This window comes from Ursus arctos, unplaced genomic scaffold (genome assembly GCF_023065955.2).
Source record: "Ursus arctos isolate Adak ecotype North America unplaced genomic scaffold, UrsArc2.0 scaffold_12, whole genome shotgun sequence".
Taxonomy (NCBI): domain Eukaryota; kingdom Metazoa; phylum Chordata; class Mammalia; order Carnivora; family Ursidae; genus Ursus; species Ursus arctos.
The window spans coordinates 24,313,004-24,330,184 of NW_026622786.1; the positions used below are offsets into that span (position 1 = coordinate 24,313,004).

At 36.9% G+C, this 17,181-nt stretch overlaps 1 protein-coding gene and 1 long non-coding RNA gene across 2 annotated transcripts in view; one reads left to right on the forward strand and one right to left on the reverse strand.

Moving 5' to 3' along the window:
• PLPPR5 (phospholipid phosphatase related 5) overlaps positions 1–388 on the forward strand; it is an 87,338-nt gene extending 86,950 nt beyond the window's left edge. Inside the window, exon 5 of the mRNA XM_048220474.2 lies at positions 84–388. Within this exon, the coding sequence (XP_048076431.2) occupies positions 84–248 (165 nt within the window). The 3' untranslated portion in view covers positions 249–388. The remainder of the gene's footprint in view (positions 1–83) is intronic.
• A 4,702-nt stretch (positions 389–5,090) lies between these two features.
• LOC130543427 (uncharacterized) lies at positions 5,091–16,264 on the reverse strand. The gene is made up of 2 exons (XR_008958768.1): positions 16,012–16,264; positions 5,091–14,850 (listed from the first exon to the last, which is right to left on the reverse strand). It is a non-coding gene; the product is annotated as an uncharacterized LOC130543427 (long non-coding RNA).
• Positions 16,265–17,181: the final 917 nt, after the last annotated feature.

The following is a 17,181-nucleotide window of genomic DNA, read 5'->3' on the forward strand; positions in this document are numbered from 1 at the left end:
AGATTTATTAAGCTACTTAAAAGGGTCATCGTCACAGGGAGTGTGGCTTTGCTTCAACTGCATTTTTTTCCCTGAAATTTTAGGTTGTGTGTGTGGTAAATAATTTCAAAGGAAGACAACCAGAAAATGAACATATACACATGGATAATCTGGCACAGATGCCGATGATCAGCATTCCTCGAGTAGAAAGTCCTTTGGAAAAGGTAACATCTGTACAGGTGATTCATAATTTAAATTCTCACATGTGATTGTTATCTAGAGCAAATGAATGATCATCCCTGAGAGTTCCTGCACAGTCATGTTTGATTTACCGAAACAAATTTAGAATCTAATGCGGTATTTAGCAAGAATTTAGTCACCGAAGACATCGTCTTAGAAAAATGCATATCACATGGAAAATAATTCTTTGAATACCTCATGCTAAACGCTGAGTATCTATAGGGAACGTGTTCTGTACTTTGCCATGATTTTGAGGTAAGCAACACTGTGCAATGATGGTCTCATGCATGGGTGAAATGGTGAGGTACTTTTGTTTGAGAATACATGCCTTTCTTTTCATAAAATATATTCCACTTTTCCCATCCTGTATGTATGTGAGATACTGCTTAGTATAATACCTAGGACATAATAGGGCTCAATAAGTTTTGTTGAATCTCATTATATAAAGATCTGGCAGCAAGAAAACACCAATCACGCTCTCGTAATCAGGGAGGTCCTGAGGATCAGGTTGGGCAGGATGGAGCCGAACCAGGTAGCACTTCGACCAGCAGGTCAAGGCTTCATTGGGCCTGGCAATGAACACAGAAGCTAAGTATTCTACAAAAACTTTTCCTGAGACGTCTTCTAGAGACTTACCTTGTGAACTAGAGAGGGTAATATTTCTTTCTTTTTTCTTTTTAAAGATTTTATTTATTTATTCGACAGAGATAGAGACAGCCAGCGAGAGAGGGAACACAAGCAGGGGGAGTGGGAGAGGAAGAAGCAGGCTCATAGCGGAGGAGCCTGATGTGGGGCTCGATCCCATAACGTCGGGATCACGCCCTGAGGCAAAGGCAGACGCTTTACCGCTGTGCCACCCAGGCGCCCCGAGAGGGTAATATTTCTTAAATGGTGATGCAATTGTGTACATTTGTAATTGGTTCAGTGATTGCTCAGAGGGTTATTAAAGGCTTCTCATCAGTCCTGTCCGTACCCCCATTTTGATCGATATGTTAGATAAAGAGATCAATTATATGCTAATCAGGGGCTTAGATGGTATGAATCAGTGAGGGATAATTAATACATTGGTTGAAAGAATAAAAGTTCTTGAGAGATTAGATACAATTAACAACTAGAAAGAAAGCAAACGTTTTGGATTTAGATTTAAAAAGAAGTCCATGTAAGGTAGGGTACATCTAGGGTAACTACACAAACAAAAAAGGCTCAGAGGCTATCGTAGGTTATCATTTGGCGTGTGTCAACAGCATGTTATAGCTGCCAAGAATTATACGATCTTAAGTTCCACTTCGGGAAAATAATATCCTGAATGAAGGGATTGATGGTTTGCTCTGCTCAGACTAACTTGAAACACCATATGCTGCCCTTGCTGACACAGTTTTGAGGTGGGCATCGATAAAATAGAGTAGTTGGTACTCAAATATTTGTCAAATGCATGAATGAATATGTCCAGGACAGTGAGTGGACTCAAAGTCATGGATTAAGAAAGAAAGTTGAAGGATAAAAAGTGATTAGAGAAAAAGAAAACCCACAGAAGAAGCAATAACTTTCCATGCATATCTGAAGGACTATTGTATGGCAGGGGGATGTGATTTGTTCTGCCAGCACCTCAGAGGTCACAATTAGGATGAAAGAAAAGACAGGGTAAGAAGACAAACAATGTCTAGAAAGAAGGAAAAACTTTCTCAAAATGGGATGCCTTCCTTAGGAGCAATGGAATTTCCTTTAAAAAAAAAAGTTCCTTTTATGATAAGGACTCAAGAATAGTTAAACTATCACTTATCCATGATACTGTGGAGGGAATTGAAGTGAGGACAGAAGGACTAGATTGTCATCATCAGCATCAAAATATTAATAGTTACCATTTAGTGATCATTCCATATGTGTCAAGTACCATGCAGATTACTTATGTAAATTCCACAAATACACTTCTATGCTCGGAAAGTATAACTTCATTCCTTACAACAATTTTTAAAGCTGGTGTCCTTATAGTGGCAAATGCTGCTTAGTCCACCAGTATCCCTTCTCCCCTTCTGGATTTTAGTAACTGAATTCCCCAATCCAATTTTAGCTACATCCACCACTGCCCAACCATAGTCTATAACTCCCAGCTAGCATTGCAGGTAGACGTGACCATGCAGCTAAGTTTAGACAATGGGATGTAGGAAGCAGAAGTGGTCAGTGCAAGCTCTGGTTCATCGCTTGAAGACTCTTTTCTCTGTCTCTCCTCACCCTTCTCATCAAGTGCAAAAGGTATGACTGGAAGTAATCTTTAACTTTTTAAGAGGACCGATCTACTTTGATAGCCTAAGTTCCTGGATGAGCTCAGGGAGCAGTCCACAGACACACTCTAGATGGTTCTGAAAAAGAAAACAGCTGCTTTCCTCTCTGAACCATTGGATTGTTTTCATCTCTTTTCCGCAGTGGCTTAGCTGATGCCCAATTATAATAAGTGTCTGCATCGTACAGTTAAGGAAACTAAACTCCCAAGTAGTTAAGCAATTTGCAAAAGTCCACATCACTGATAAGCAGCAAAGTTATACAATGTGATAATTCCGGATACATGTATTTTGTTTAAAACTAAATAATATGTACAAATTTATATCTTTTTTAACTCAGGAAATAAAGATAGAAAGCAACAGAATTTAGGAAGAGATATTAGACATATTTTTAAGACAATGGTCAGGGTAATAATCAGTCTTCATTTCTGAAGTTAACTTGAACAATAATCACTGCCTTCTGTTTTTTTAACATATTTATTTGTGTAAGGATTCTTTGGTAGCCTCCTCGCATTGCTGAATATCCTGATATACCATTACAGCCTTTTATGTGTAAAATGATCATAGATTCCTGTTGTTGAATTTATGCAAATTTATTTTTATTTACAATGAGTTTTAAAATATCAAAACAAAGATATTCTATTAGAATCTGCAGATTTCAAGACAACAGTGTGTATTAACTTGTTCCATTAATTGTTTTGTTTATGACAAATTCATGCGCTCTGTTTTTACTTTGGTAGTTAGGGATAAAGGTGATTTGAATCGGACTTGGTCCTCCCCTTTGCCCACCGAAGGGCGTCAGCACACACCTTGCGGAGTTCCGACTTTGCTCCCCACTTTTTTCATCCTGTTCCAGGCAGAACGCTGTCTGCACAGTGCAGGGTCTGCTCCTGCGTCACGCAGACCACAGGAAGATCACGAATCGAGCTACTGGGGACGCATCTCACGCTTCCCTGTGGAGCTCTGTTGCTGAGAGGACATGTGTTTGTGCTCATCAGCCAGAAAGGGAGGAAGGCCATCACTTATGGGAAGCCCACAGTGGCTTTCTCTTTCTTTTGTGATACGGAGTATTTGGAGTAAATACACTGCTTTTAATCCTAGTTCACGATGGGAAACAAGGGAACGCAAAATTCTTCCCAGTATTTGATCTTAGTAATTAATAGTTGGAGAGTGGCATTAAGTTCTTGAAATTGGCCCTCCGAGGAGAAAAAGGGAGTCCAGTACGAAAGTCTGGTCTGCAGACATCGCCGGTAGTTTGAGCACGGTGATGTATTAGGCCAAGCTATCATTTTCTGCTTGCCGGTTTTGTGTGGAGAAGGCAAAGGGTCTCTTTTAGAAGTTATGTACTTATATAACCTCCTATGTTCAAAGTACATGTTTGATAAACTGTAAGCTACAGAGTAATTGCAGCATGCCAGCATTCTTTATTTTTCTGCCAGCAATTTATCCCTTAATTATAGGGAGTTTGTCATACAGTTAATTACCATAGTTTATGAGGAAAAGTCATGATTTTTCTGAAAGCTAAGTAAATCTGAACATTCATTACATTTGGTTTTATGAAAAGAATTAATCATCCATGGAAACTGGCCCATCATATCTCATAGTCCACTAAATATTTAAGTTGCCAGTAACTTCATTACAGCTGTTTGTAATATCAAATCAAAAAGTCTAACTGTGTATCAGTAGTGAATGATTAAATCAACGTTACGTTCCTATAACGGAATCCAGGTCATTATAATGTGGTGTTTCAGCCCACAGCTTCTGGAGGTAGACTGGCTGAGACATTCGGGACAATTTTGACCTTGGGCAGCTTACTCAAATACTCTGTGAATTTCTCAATCATAGAATGGACATTGTGAGAGTTCAGTAAGCTGATAGTAAAGCACTTAGAACAGTGTCTCGAACCTGTAAAGCCCTTAATCATTGCCAGTTATTATTACCATTTAATGACAGAAATGGATGGGGTAAATCAAGATGTGGAAAGTTTTCTGATATATATTGTGAAGTTTTGTTTGTTTGTTTGAATTTTATTTATTTGAGAAAGAGAGAGAGCTCACCCGTGAGCCGGGGCGGGGGGGGGGGTATGGGGGGGAGAGTAGCAGATGGGAAGGGAGAGGGACAAGCCACAAGCTAACTCCGTGCCTGCTTAGCCCTTAAGCTCTTGGATCAAGTTGCAGGGCTGGATCCCAGGACCCTGAGATCCTGACTTGAGCCAAAACCAAGAAGTCAGTCAGGTGTTTAACCACCTGAGCCACCCAGGAGCCCCATAAAGTTTGTTTTTTTTTTTTTAAGTTGATATATATATATGGTGTGTGTGTGTGTGTGTGTGTGTGTGTGTGTGATGAAGTCAGTTGTGCAAATTACCACACAAGATAATTTCTTTCTAGTAAGTTAGAAAAGAGCATGTAGATGAGAAAGAGAAAGAGAGAGAGAGAAACTAGATAACAATCTGAAAGCAATCGGTTACGGAAGGAAGCAACTGAGACAGTGGACCAGATTTCTTTTCTTTCTTTCCCTTCCTTTGTTCCTTTGTTCTTTCATTCTTTCCTTTCTCCCTCCCCTCCTCCCTCCCTTTCTCCATCCCTTCCTTTCCTCTTTTTCTTTCTTTTTCTTTCTATGATGAATAATTCATGAATAATTGTGTAACAAAAATAATTACAATTATGCTCTAAGGAGGTTCTGGTTATGCTTCCTAGAATTCACTACCAATATGCTCGGATTTACCAAAGTGCCTTGGAAAGATTCCCTCAGAGTAATTTAAATCCCCATGCTTCCTCCTTATGAATCACAAGGATTTAAAGGATCCTTTTAAAAGTGTTTGGTCTATTTTTCTCTGCTGAACTGAGCATGGAGACCTTGGTTGTGGCTCCCAGGCCTTCATGCCATCGTGCCCAGGGTCCAGCTTCCCTTGGAACACCTGCAGCCATCCCCATTCCAGGTCCCATCTGTCCTGACAACCTGCACACCAGCCTCGTGCAGGCGCCTCTTACTTATAGCACCCACAGAGTTCCCACTCCACCAAGGCCCCAGGGAGTCAACTTTCTTCATAGGTCACACCACTTCCTTTCAGACTCATCCTTTTCTGGCTCCTGCCTTCGACGGTCCATGCATCCCAGATAAAAGCTTTGGTGGTGCTGGCTTCAGGATGTCTCCAAATACTATTAACTACTCTTGGGAGTCCAGGAAACAAAAGTCTGACTCTCTTCTGGAAAGTGGAGATGGAGACATTTACATATTCATTATCTTAAGTTCCTTATTTTAGCAAGAGTAAAGTAAGAATTACTATCTTACTAGCTGTGTCATGAAGAGTAAAAACTAGATAGAGTAAAAATTTAGTCATTTCTACTAAATATCATATAAATTGATCCGGTTTGAAGGATGTCACCAAAGAACAATTAAAATGTTTCTTTGCCAATAAAGAAGTTCAATATTGTGGAATTGGCTAAAATCCTATAAAACCCAGTAGTACACCAAAATTTCAAAGAGTAAAGATAGAGATAGGAGAAATCCCTGAGAGGAGGAGGAGTCTGTTCTATTTAGAGCACATTTCAGCACCTTAAATCAACACCATTTTGAGACAGGGTTAGCAAATAGGCAAACACATGACAAAAGAAAGGCTTCAGGCAAGAAGTTTTCCCTCTGATCATGCTTCTTATTAATATGGGTTCATAGCAAATGAGGGAGTGCTTTCCCTTAACTGAATGGGTGCTATAAAATGGAATGGAGAATCACCTTCATTCCAAAAAAAAAAAAAAAAAAAAAAAGCAGCTGGCTCCAAAGACTGCATCTACCTGGAGTAGAAGTTAGGCTGAAGAGATTAGCAATCTTTCTAATGGTCCAACAACCATGAGATGAAACTGTGTGGGAACAAAGTGGTGCTCCTAGAGTCTCAGCTTCTTCTCCCACTCCACTCATCAAACCATTAAAATGATGTTATAACACAACATTCACCATCTTTTCAGCTCAAGATCTAATGGAAGGATTCCTTGACTCTTCATGGAACAATTTGGGGATCGCTGATGAATCTTGTTTTAGGAAGACAAACTGAGCTATCTATTATGATTCAAGTACAAATAACTAGGACAATTATTTAAATTCTTTAAAATGATTTCATGACAGAGATGGAGAGATAGACAGACTTCAAGAGTTAGAATATGTCTTTGAAAAAAAAGATTAACTACAAGAAATTTAATTAAATTTATTATAGAGAGCATCTTCTTTTCACTGTCAAGGAAATTAAAGAAAATACGTGAAATGAGAGATGAAACAGGTGGCGCAATGTCACAATTAGGAAACGAATTAAGAAAACAAGTAACATTGTGGCAGGATGGAAACCAATACTAGAAACTAGAAAGAACAAAATCCACACTGGAGAACATCATAGCAGTTATATTAAGGATAGGCTTCAGCATATGTAGTAAAAGAACAAGAAAATAAAGTTGATCTGAGTAAAGATAACAGATATGGAAGACATACGACAATATGTCATATGAATCATTGTAGATGATGAATCGTTGTATCCAGAAGAAAAGGATAAATAGATATATAGAGATATATATTAAGGAGAATTTTCTTTCAAATAAATACCTTTAGTCTAGAAGGGTTGACTAGATATAAGGTAAAATTAAGATATATACTAAAACATAGGTGATATTTCTCAGTGAAATTTCTGAATTTCAATACTGAAGAAAGAGTCCTATAAATTCTGTGGGAGATGTTATTATTGTTCCCAATTATTAACTTCCCCCGTCCTTAGGCAGAGTAACCTTTCTGCTCCAGTTATTTTGGATGGGCAGTAACATGTGAATGAACCTGATTTATGCCCCATCAATCAGAAACTTGTAGAGACATCAAGAGTTTTTGCCAACTTCATTACTCCTAGGCCCTTTTGCAGGAATAGTCCATGTTCCAGATAGGGGCTGCTCCCTCAGCCTGTACCCAAGAATGGGAATACATGTGAAGCAGAAGAGCACCCAGCCACTAGGCTGGAGCAGATCTGTCGAACCTGACCACCAACATGTGGTGTGAGGGAGAAATACTTATTTGTTGTTGGAAGCCACTGCGCTTTTCAGGTTATAATACGGTATACCTAGTGAAAACTAACACACATGCCAAGACAGAAACAGTAGTTACCTACTCCAGACTGACAGCATACTGGCCTCAGACCTCTATCTCCATAAAGGTAGATGCCAGAATAGAAAGCAGTAATGTCTTCAGAGTTTTCAAAGAAAAAAATTGTGACATAAGAATTTTATTCCCACTGCAAAGGTCATTTAAGTATTAAGATAACCATAATATATCAGATATGCAAGAATTCAGGAATTATGTTACTCATGAAATATTACCAGAAGACGTTTACCAGCTACCTGAGCAATACACCAATATCTGGAGCTTTCAAAGATTTTATTTATTTGTTAGAGAGAGAGAGAGAGAGAGGCAAGCAGAGGGAGAAGCAGGCTCCCCACTGAGCAAGTAGCCCAGTGTGGGACTCGATCCCAGGACCCTGTGATCATGACCTGAGCCAAAGGCAGACACTTAACTGACTGAGCTATCCAAGTATCCTGATCTGGAGCTTTCAAATTGGCAAAGTCATGATATGAATGAATTGGCAGAGAGAATGGAAACCATTTACATAAAGAATTAATTAGAATTGGCTATGGCAAATACAGTAACAAAAACAGAAAAAAATTATACAATTTATTTAAAGAGAAGATATGTAAAAAAGAAAATAATACAATGACAAAATGAGACAGACATCCTAGATAATACCAACAAACATAAATTTATGATAATTTCCGGATTTTATAAAGGAGAGACTCAGTATCGCTGTTTTGTTTTTGACATTGCTAACTAGAAAAATATAGGTTGAAGCATTTTTAACAGTTATCAAAAGTAGTTAAAAACAACCTACAAAAGTCCAGTAACAAACTACAAAATATCAGCAACACGTGTGTCAAAAGGTTGATGTCTGTACTATATGAAACACCCTAATTGGAAAAATGGGCAAAGTTCATAAATATGCAAATTATTAGAGATCAAATGCAAATGAGAAATAAATATACGGAGAGTATTCTCTGTCACCTTTTTCCCCTTTTTTCCTTTTTTTTTCCTTTTCTCTTTCTTTTATGGAGGTATAATTGACATAAAACATCGTAGTACATTCAGGTGTACAACACAATGATTTGATACTTGCATATATCCCAAAATGATCACCACAATGAGTTAACCCGTCACCATGTAGTTACAATTTTTTTTCTTATGATGAAGACATTATTTATAGTCATCATACTGTGTATTATGTCCTTGTGACTTATTTTATAGCTAGAAGTTTGTACCTTTTGACTCCCTTCATCCATTTTGCCCATCCACCACCCCTTGCCTCTGGCAATTACTGATTTGTTCTCTGTATCTATGAGTTTTGTTTTGGTTTTTCATATTCCACCTTTAAGTGAGATCCCATGGTATCTGTCTGTCTTTGTATAACTTATGTTACTTAACATAGTGCCCTTAAGGTCCATCCATAACTGTTGCAAATGGCAAGATTTCTTTCTTATTTACGGTTAGATAATAGTCTGTTGTATATATATTTAGCACATCTTTTTTATCCATTCATCCATCAATGAAAATTTAGTTTGTTTCCGTATCTTTGTAAATAATGCTGCAGTGAACATGGGAGTACACATACCTTTTTAAGTTTTAGTGTTTTCATTTCAGATAAATACCTAGAAGGGGAATTGCTGGATCATATGGTAGTTCAATTTTTAATTTTTTGAGGAACCTTTATACTGTTTTCCCTAGTGGCTGCACCAATTCACATTCCCACCAACAGCGCACAAGTGTTTCTCCACATCTTTGCCAGCACTTGTTATTTCTAGTCTTTTGATATTAGCCATTCTAATGGGTGTGAAGTGATAGCTCTTTGTGGTTTTGATTAGAATTTCCCAGACTCTTAGTGATGTTGAGCATCTTTTCATGTACTGTTGGCCATCTGTATGTCTTCTTTGAAAAAATAAAATTCAGATTTTCTGGCCATTTTTTTTCATCAGATTCTGTTTTTGCTGTGGAGTTGAATGATTTCTTTACATATTTTGGATATTAACCTCTTATCTGATAATATGATTTGCAAATATTTTCTCCCATTCAGTAGGTTGCCTTTTTGTTTTATCGATGGTTTCTTTTGCTGTGCAGAACCTTTTTAGTTTGATTTGTTCTACTTATTTATGTTTGCTTTTGTTGGTTTTGCTCTTGGAGTCAGATCCAAAAAATCCCCACCAAGATCTGTGTCAAGCAGGAGCTTACTGCCTAGGAGTTTCATGGTTTGGGGTCTTACATTCAACTCTTACATCCATTTGAGTTAATTTTTGTGTATGGTGTAATATATTGATCCTGTTTCATTCTTTACATGTGGCCGTCCAGTTTTGACAACACTATTTCTGAAGAGACTCTCCTTTATTGTATATTTTTGCCTCCTTTGTCTTAAATGAATTGACCATATGTTCATGAGTTTATTTCTGAGCTCTCCATATTCTATTGATATATGTAACTGTTTTTATGCCAATACCATACTTTCTGATTACCATAGTTTTTTAATATAGTTTGAAATCAGAGAGTGTGATACCTCCAGCTTTGTTCTTTCTCAAGAGTGCTTTGGCTATTCAGAATCTTGTGTTTCCATACAAATTTTGGGATTGTTTGTTCTGTTCCTGTGAAAACTGCCATTGTAATTTTGATAAGGGGGTGCCTGGGTGGTTCAGTCGGTTAAGCATCTGCCTTCTGCTCAGATCATGATCTCAGGGTCCTGGGATTGGGCCCCATGGCAGGCTCCCTGTTCAGCAGGGAGTCTGCTTCTTCCTCTCCTGATGCCCCTCTCCCTCTACTTGTGCTCTCTCTCTCTCTCAAATAAATAAATAAAATCTTTTTAAAAAAAGAATGTTGGTAAGGACTGCATTGAATCTGGAAATCGCTTTGGGTAGTATGGGCATTTTAACAGTATTGATCTTCCAATCCATGAACGTGGAATATCCTTCCATTTATTTGTTTTTTTCAGTTTCTTTCATCAGTGTCTTATGGTTTTCAGTGTACAAGTCTTTCCCTCCTTGATTAATTTTAACTCCAGGTATTGTATTCTTTTTGATACAATTGTAAGTGTGATTGTTTCTTAACCTTTCTTTCTCATAGCTTGTTATTAATACATATTAATAGATTTTATAAAGGATATAGATATATATAATATAGAAATGCAATGGATTTCTGTATCTTGCAATCTTACTGAATTTGTTTATTAGTCCTAAGAGGTTTCTTGGTGGAGTCTTTAGGTTTTTCTATATGTAACATTATGTCATCTGCAAATAGTGAAAGTTTTACTTATTCCTTTCCATTTTGGATGCCTTTTACTTCTTTTTTATTTTTTTGCCTAATTGCTCTACCTAGGACTTCCCATACTATGTTGAATGAAAGTGGTCACAGTGGCATCCTTGCCTTGTTCCTCATCTTAGAGGAAAAGCTTTCAGCTTTTTTCCATTGAGTATGATGTTAGCTGTGGGCTTGTCATATATGGCCTTTATTGAAATACATTTGCTCTGTACCCACTTTGTTGAGAATTTTTATCATAAATTGATGTTGAATTTTGCCAAATACTTTTTACGTATCCATTGAGATGATGATATCATTTTTATCTTTCATTTTGTTAATGTGGTATATCATACTAATTGACTTGTGGGTGTTTAACAGTCCTTGTGTCCCTGGAATAAAATCAACCTGATTGTGCTGAATTATCCTTGTAATGAGTTGTTAAATTTGGTTTGCTAAGATTTTGTTGAGGATTTTTGCATCTATGTTCATCAGGGATATTGACCTATAATTTTCTTTTCCCGTGGTATCCTTTTTAGTTTGGGTATCACAGTGTAATGCTGGCTTTGTAAAATATGTTTGGAAGTGTTCTTCCCTCTTCTATTTTTTTGGAGTTTGAGAAGAATTGGTATTAACTCTTTTTAAAATGTTTGGTAGAATTCACCCATGAAGCTTTCTGGCCCTAGACTTTTGTTTTGGGGGAGGAAAGAAGATTACTGATTTAATCTCCTTACTAGTAAGATTTTCTATTTCTTCATCTTTCAGTCTTGGAACGCTGTAAGTTTCTGGGAATTTTTCCATTTACTCTAGGCTCTTCAATTTATTGGTGTATAATTGTTCATAGAAGTCACTTAAGATCCATTGTATTTTTGTGGTATCAGTTGTAACGTTTCTCTCACTTCTGATTTTAATTATTTGAGCCCTCTCCTTTTTTTCTTGATGACTCTAGCTAAAGGTTTGTTGATATTGTTTATCTTTTCAAAGTTTTTGTCACTTTTGATGAAAATTCATGAAGAATTTTTATGGGATGCTTACAAAGTTGGTTCTCACCCTGTAAGCAATGGGGAACCATTAAGGAGTTTAAGAAAGGAAGTGGAATGTTTAGAATGGAGAATGAATTAAAGGAGAATAAGACTGGAGCAAAACAAAAGCCAATCTGGGAGGTTATTGTAAAAATCCAGATAAATGATAAAGATGACATAGACTAGATCTCAATACAGCCCTGTCATGTCATCTTGGCTGACCAGGCATCCTTTGGCAAAGACTGATTTAGTCAGATGCTGATTCTGATCCAAGGAGTTGCCTCAGTCTGTTCAGGCTGCTACACAAAGTGCCATAGACTGGGGCCATCAACAATAGAAATTTATTTCTCAAAGATCTGGCAGCTGGGAAGTTCAAGATCAAGATGTCAGCAAACTTAGTGCTTGGTGAGGGCCTGTTTCCAGTGTCCTCATATGACAGAAGGAGTGAGGGAGCTCTCTGGGGTCTTTTTTATAAGGACACTAATCCCATTCATGAGGGCCCCTGCCCTCATGACCTAATCACCACCCCCCTCCCCCAAGCCCTTACTTTCAAACAGCATCACATTGGGAATTAGGTTTCAACATGAATTTGGGGAGGACATAAACATTCAGTCTATGGCAGGGGTTATCTAACTATGCCAAAGATTTACAGTGGAAAAGGGCTAACTGCTAGCCAGGCTGTCACTAAGAAAACTGTCCCCTTACCCCCACCCCCAGAAACATGCTGACCTTTCATCTGTGTCATTGCCTGTTATCTCCTCAGAGATTTATTTTGTCTATAACTAATGAACAAGGAGTACATCGACATTCCTTCCAGGGATCCTCCTGGGTCAAGTTGCATTCATCACAACAGCAAAGCACTGAACACTTTTGTCCTTTTCTTCTCTCTTTCCCTCTGCTTATTCTCACTCTAAGGCAAAATGCTGGCATTCAGATTTGCATAGGTAAGCATATGCAAATAATAATGTGTGCATATGCATTATTGATTTTAACTGATGCTATACAGAAAATCTAAGGAAAGGAATACTTTAACAAAAGAACGAAAAAATTCTTAAATAAATATGAAGATAGGAGGGATTTGATAGAAAGTGGTGTATTTCTAATAGATCTAAGAATTCGTATCTACAGTTTTATTAAGGCAGTTAAGCCACTATAATCACTTATAGCTAATTTGGGATAATTTTGAGACTTAACTTAGTGAATATAACCAGGTATAAAAGATGCTTTTTGAGAAAATAATTTAGTTTCTATCTAAACCTAGGCATTATTTTTTCCTGGGTTTACATGATCTAATCAAGTGAATCAAAGGGAATTCCCTTCTGCCAACAACAGGAAAGGGAAGACAAGGATAGGGGTAATTTACAAGATTACAGGTTTGTATTTTAGGTAAGGGACCTTTCACCAACCTGTAGCACCCGGGAAGTTCATAGTGTAAAAGCACACCCCAATTAACAGAAGTATCACCTAAATGAAAGTGGTAAGCAGTGACGTCAGTTCCAAAAATCTAGAAATGTCATAGTGAGTGTGTATTATTACAGATGGAAATTACCATCTTTAATCCCCATGGCTACTGCAAAGGAAAATAATATGCATAGAAAAATCCTAAGGGAATTCACAATGACCCAGAGAAGAATATGCTTTGTCCTTTATATTTACGGTTTTGCAGATTATAAAATCACAAGGGTCAAGGAGAAGCCTGAGCTGAAATTAAGGTAGAGTGGGGGTGGGGGCAGGAGATGGAGAATGGAGAGCCAAGCTTTTGAAGCTGGAAATCCTGAGTTTGAAACCTTTTTTGGCTACATAATAACTAGGTGGGATTAAACAAATTACTCCTCCTTACCTGAAAAACTGGTACAATAATGATTCCTTTGTCGGGTAACTGTTGGAATTAACAGATCACGAATAAACTTCTTGGCACATTGTAGGTGTGTTAGTTCCCTCCTGCAACAATATGATTCCCTTAATAGGATTTTCATCTTATCTCAGACTAGGAAACCCCAATAGATATATTTCAAGGACATAAAAGTTTATACAGATTGTCTATGTCATACATAGCACATGTGGCAGAAAATATTCTAGTATAAAATGTTGCATACATTAGTGTCATAGCAATAGCAAAACAATCCTGTGGTTTCTTGCCAAGACAAATACGATTATACATCACTGTGCGCTCTGTGATAAATTCCTTGGAGGTCTCAGAATGCTGGGCGTGAATAACTACGGCAATCTATTTAAGATTTAGTTGCTTTTCTATAATGCAGATCTTTGTTTTACAAAACTGCTGAACTGTAATACAAATGTTATATAGGACTTTGTCAAAACAACTTTATTAGTGATCAGAGACTGGAAGAGTTAGTGGAACTAAATATATTCGTATGTTAGGCATTTTTTCCGCAGTCTAAGCTTTGAGCACTTATGAAAAATATTTGAAGTAAATGAGTGTTTACATGCTGCACTCTGTTCTCATTTGTTAAAGTTAATTTTGCTTAAAAAAAAAAGTCAATTGAGAATGGAAGCTTAAAAATTCCAACATTTGAGGTTAGAAAAACTAGCGCATTCTGTTATTATTTTGCCGTATGTCATTTTTCCTATTTATGCTCCCATATATTTAGTATTTATTTTTCCACACTATTTATAATCATAATATACTACACAAAGAATAAAAGCCAGATTCTTTTTTCAGCTATCTAAATGGCCTTTTATAAAAGCATCTTTTCAGTAAATTACTTTTGAGTATAAACATGCTTCATCTCATTTTTGTGAATAAATATAGGGTTGATGACTGCATCTTTAAATTATGTGATTCTTGCAGTCATCAGTTAAGGAGAGACTAAAACAATGATGGATTGAAAAATCATTCCTGATGCACACACAATTAGTTACCCATTCACTCCCCTCTTGTCTCAGACTTGTTCCTGAACGGTGCGCTGTCCTAGAGACACTTACAGAGGAGGCCTTCAAAGTCAATCAGGAGCACCATGACACTAGGAACATATTTGGTAGAGAAAATGTAAAATTTTATTTTATTAAAACTAGGAAAATAAACAATGAACTCATTCACAGTCTTATGAAGCAACCATAATTTTTCATTGTTTCTATTAAAGAAACAAGTAATTTGTGTATATTGTTTAAAATGTGAAAGTCTGGCAAGCAAAACAGACGTAGATGAAAAATATCCATATCCCACCACAGTAATCACTGGGCACTTTTTCTTTTTCTTCCTTTTTAAAAAAAGATGTATTTATTTATTTATTTGAGAGAGGGTGTGCACATGCGCGGGGGCGGGGGTTGGAATCTCAAGCAGACTCTTCACTGAGTGCAGAGCCCATTGCCTCAGCCCCAAGCCATTCTCCATCTCAGGTGATCATGACCTAACCCGAAATCAAGAGTCGGACACTCAACTGACTGAGGCACCCAGGTGCCCCTGGAAGCACTTCTTAAGCAGCCTTGATGACCCCTTAATGAGTGTATGTGTGGATTTTTGTATAGTACAGGATCTTCCTGGATGTTCTTTTCTGTAGCCTGCTTTTGCTCGGACAACAGTGTATCAAAGATATGGTTACAGATCAATAAATACAATACTTATAACAAGCATAAGAGTAAAAGCTAATCTTTAGGAGAGCTTAATATGTGCCTGCAATGAACTTCACACATAAAATATTTTATTTATTTATTTTTGATTTTTTTAAAGATTTTACTGATTTTTTTGAGACAGAGCAAGAGAGAGCACGAGCTGCAGGGGAGGGGCAGAGGGAGGAAGAAGCAGACTCCCCATTGAGCAGGGAGCCCGATTTGGTGCTCTATCCCAGGACCCTGAGATCATGACCTGAGCCGAAGGCAGATGCTTAACCAACTGAGGCCACCCAGGCGCCCTCATTTTATTTTTTACAGAAACTATTTGAGTTTATCTTACTATTTCTGTTTTACAGAGAAAGAGACATAGAAAGGTTAAGTAACTTGCCCAAGGTCACACACCTGGTATGAGTTCTGAAATAAGAACACAGAATTGTCTTTTCTGTTTTCCATTTCCATGTCCAAATATGTTTCGTATTTATCACTTCAGAGCTTAAACTCATAATCACTATGCTATATGATATTACACAATTACATTGAAAAAGTTCTAATTCATATAAATTAAACATTACCTTTGTTAGGCATAGAGGATTCTTTCCACTTCGATTTCCTATAATTATAAACAATATTAGGGTAAAAATTTCTAAAGCAGTATCTTTGCAAGTTCTATTAATAATTTATTTAAGATATATTCATAGAAGTGGAAATGTTGAAAAAACAAGGGTGAGTGCTCTTCAGGTTATTGGTGTGATTCATATCTTTATGTCCTCTCCAACATTGGAGAATATTATTTTTAATGATCTTCACCAGTCTTATAGGTTAAAAATAAATGTAGTACCTCATTTAATTTGTATCTTTTAAATATCCTTCAATACATTTATTTTATTTTTTTCTTTTGACACAATGAAATATTGAAGCAATAATTCAATAATTGACAAACCAAACTCTAGTGCCACTTGGCCTTTAGACTTAATTCATATTGTAGCTAATGGCCTCAATATTTTTGGGGGTGGGTATTAAAGGCATTCTTTACATTCTATAAAATTCTCTTTTTTTTAGCATACAGTTTTATGAGTTTTGTCAAGTACATGCCATCATATAATCATCACCATAATCAAGTTATAGAACATTTCCATCACCCTAAAAAGTTCCTTCCTTTCCCTTGATGGTCCAACTCTTCCTTGAAGCCCAAACTCCTGCAAACTCTCATCTGTTTTCTGTTCCTATAGTTTTGCCTTTCCCAGAATGTTGTATAAATGGACTCCCACAGTATGTAGCCTTTCGGGTCCAACTTCTTTCACTTGGTGTAATGCATTTGAGATTCATTCATGTTATAAGCTACATTGGTAGGGTTTTTTTTTTCCTTTTTATTGCTGAGTAGTATTCTGTCATATGTATGTACCACAATTTTTTAATCCATTTTCCAATTGAAGGACATTTGAGTTTTTCACAATTATGAATAAAGCTGATATAAAAATTCATGTACCGGTTTTTGTGTACATACATATTTTCCTGAATCTTGGATAAATACTCAGGAATAGGGATCGTGGTTTTATGGTAAATGTGTATTTACCTTTACCAAAATTTTCCAAGGTATCTGTGTCATGGCTCACGGTGCTTATGGTTTTGAACGGTTCTGAAATGAATCTTGATGTAGCTCATCTAAATTTTTACCTTCTGTTGAAAATACACAAGTTTTATTTATTTATTTATTTACTTGTTTATTTATTTTAAATGTTTAT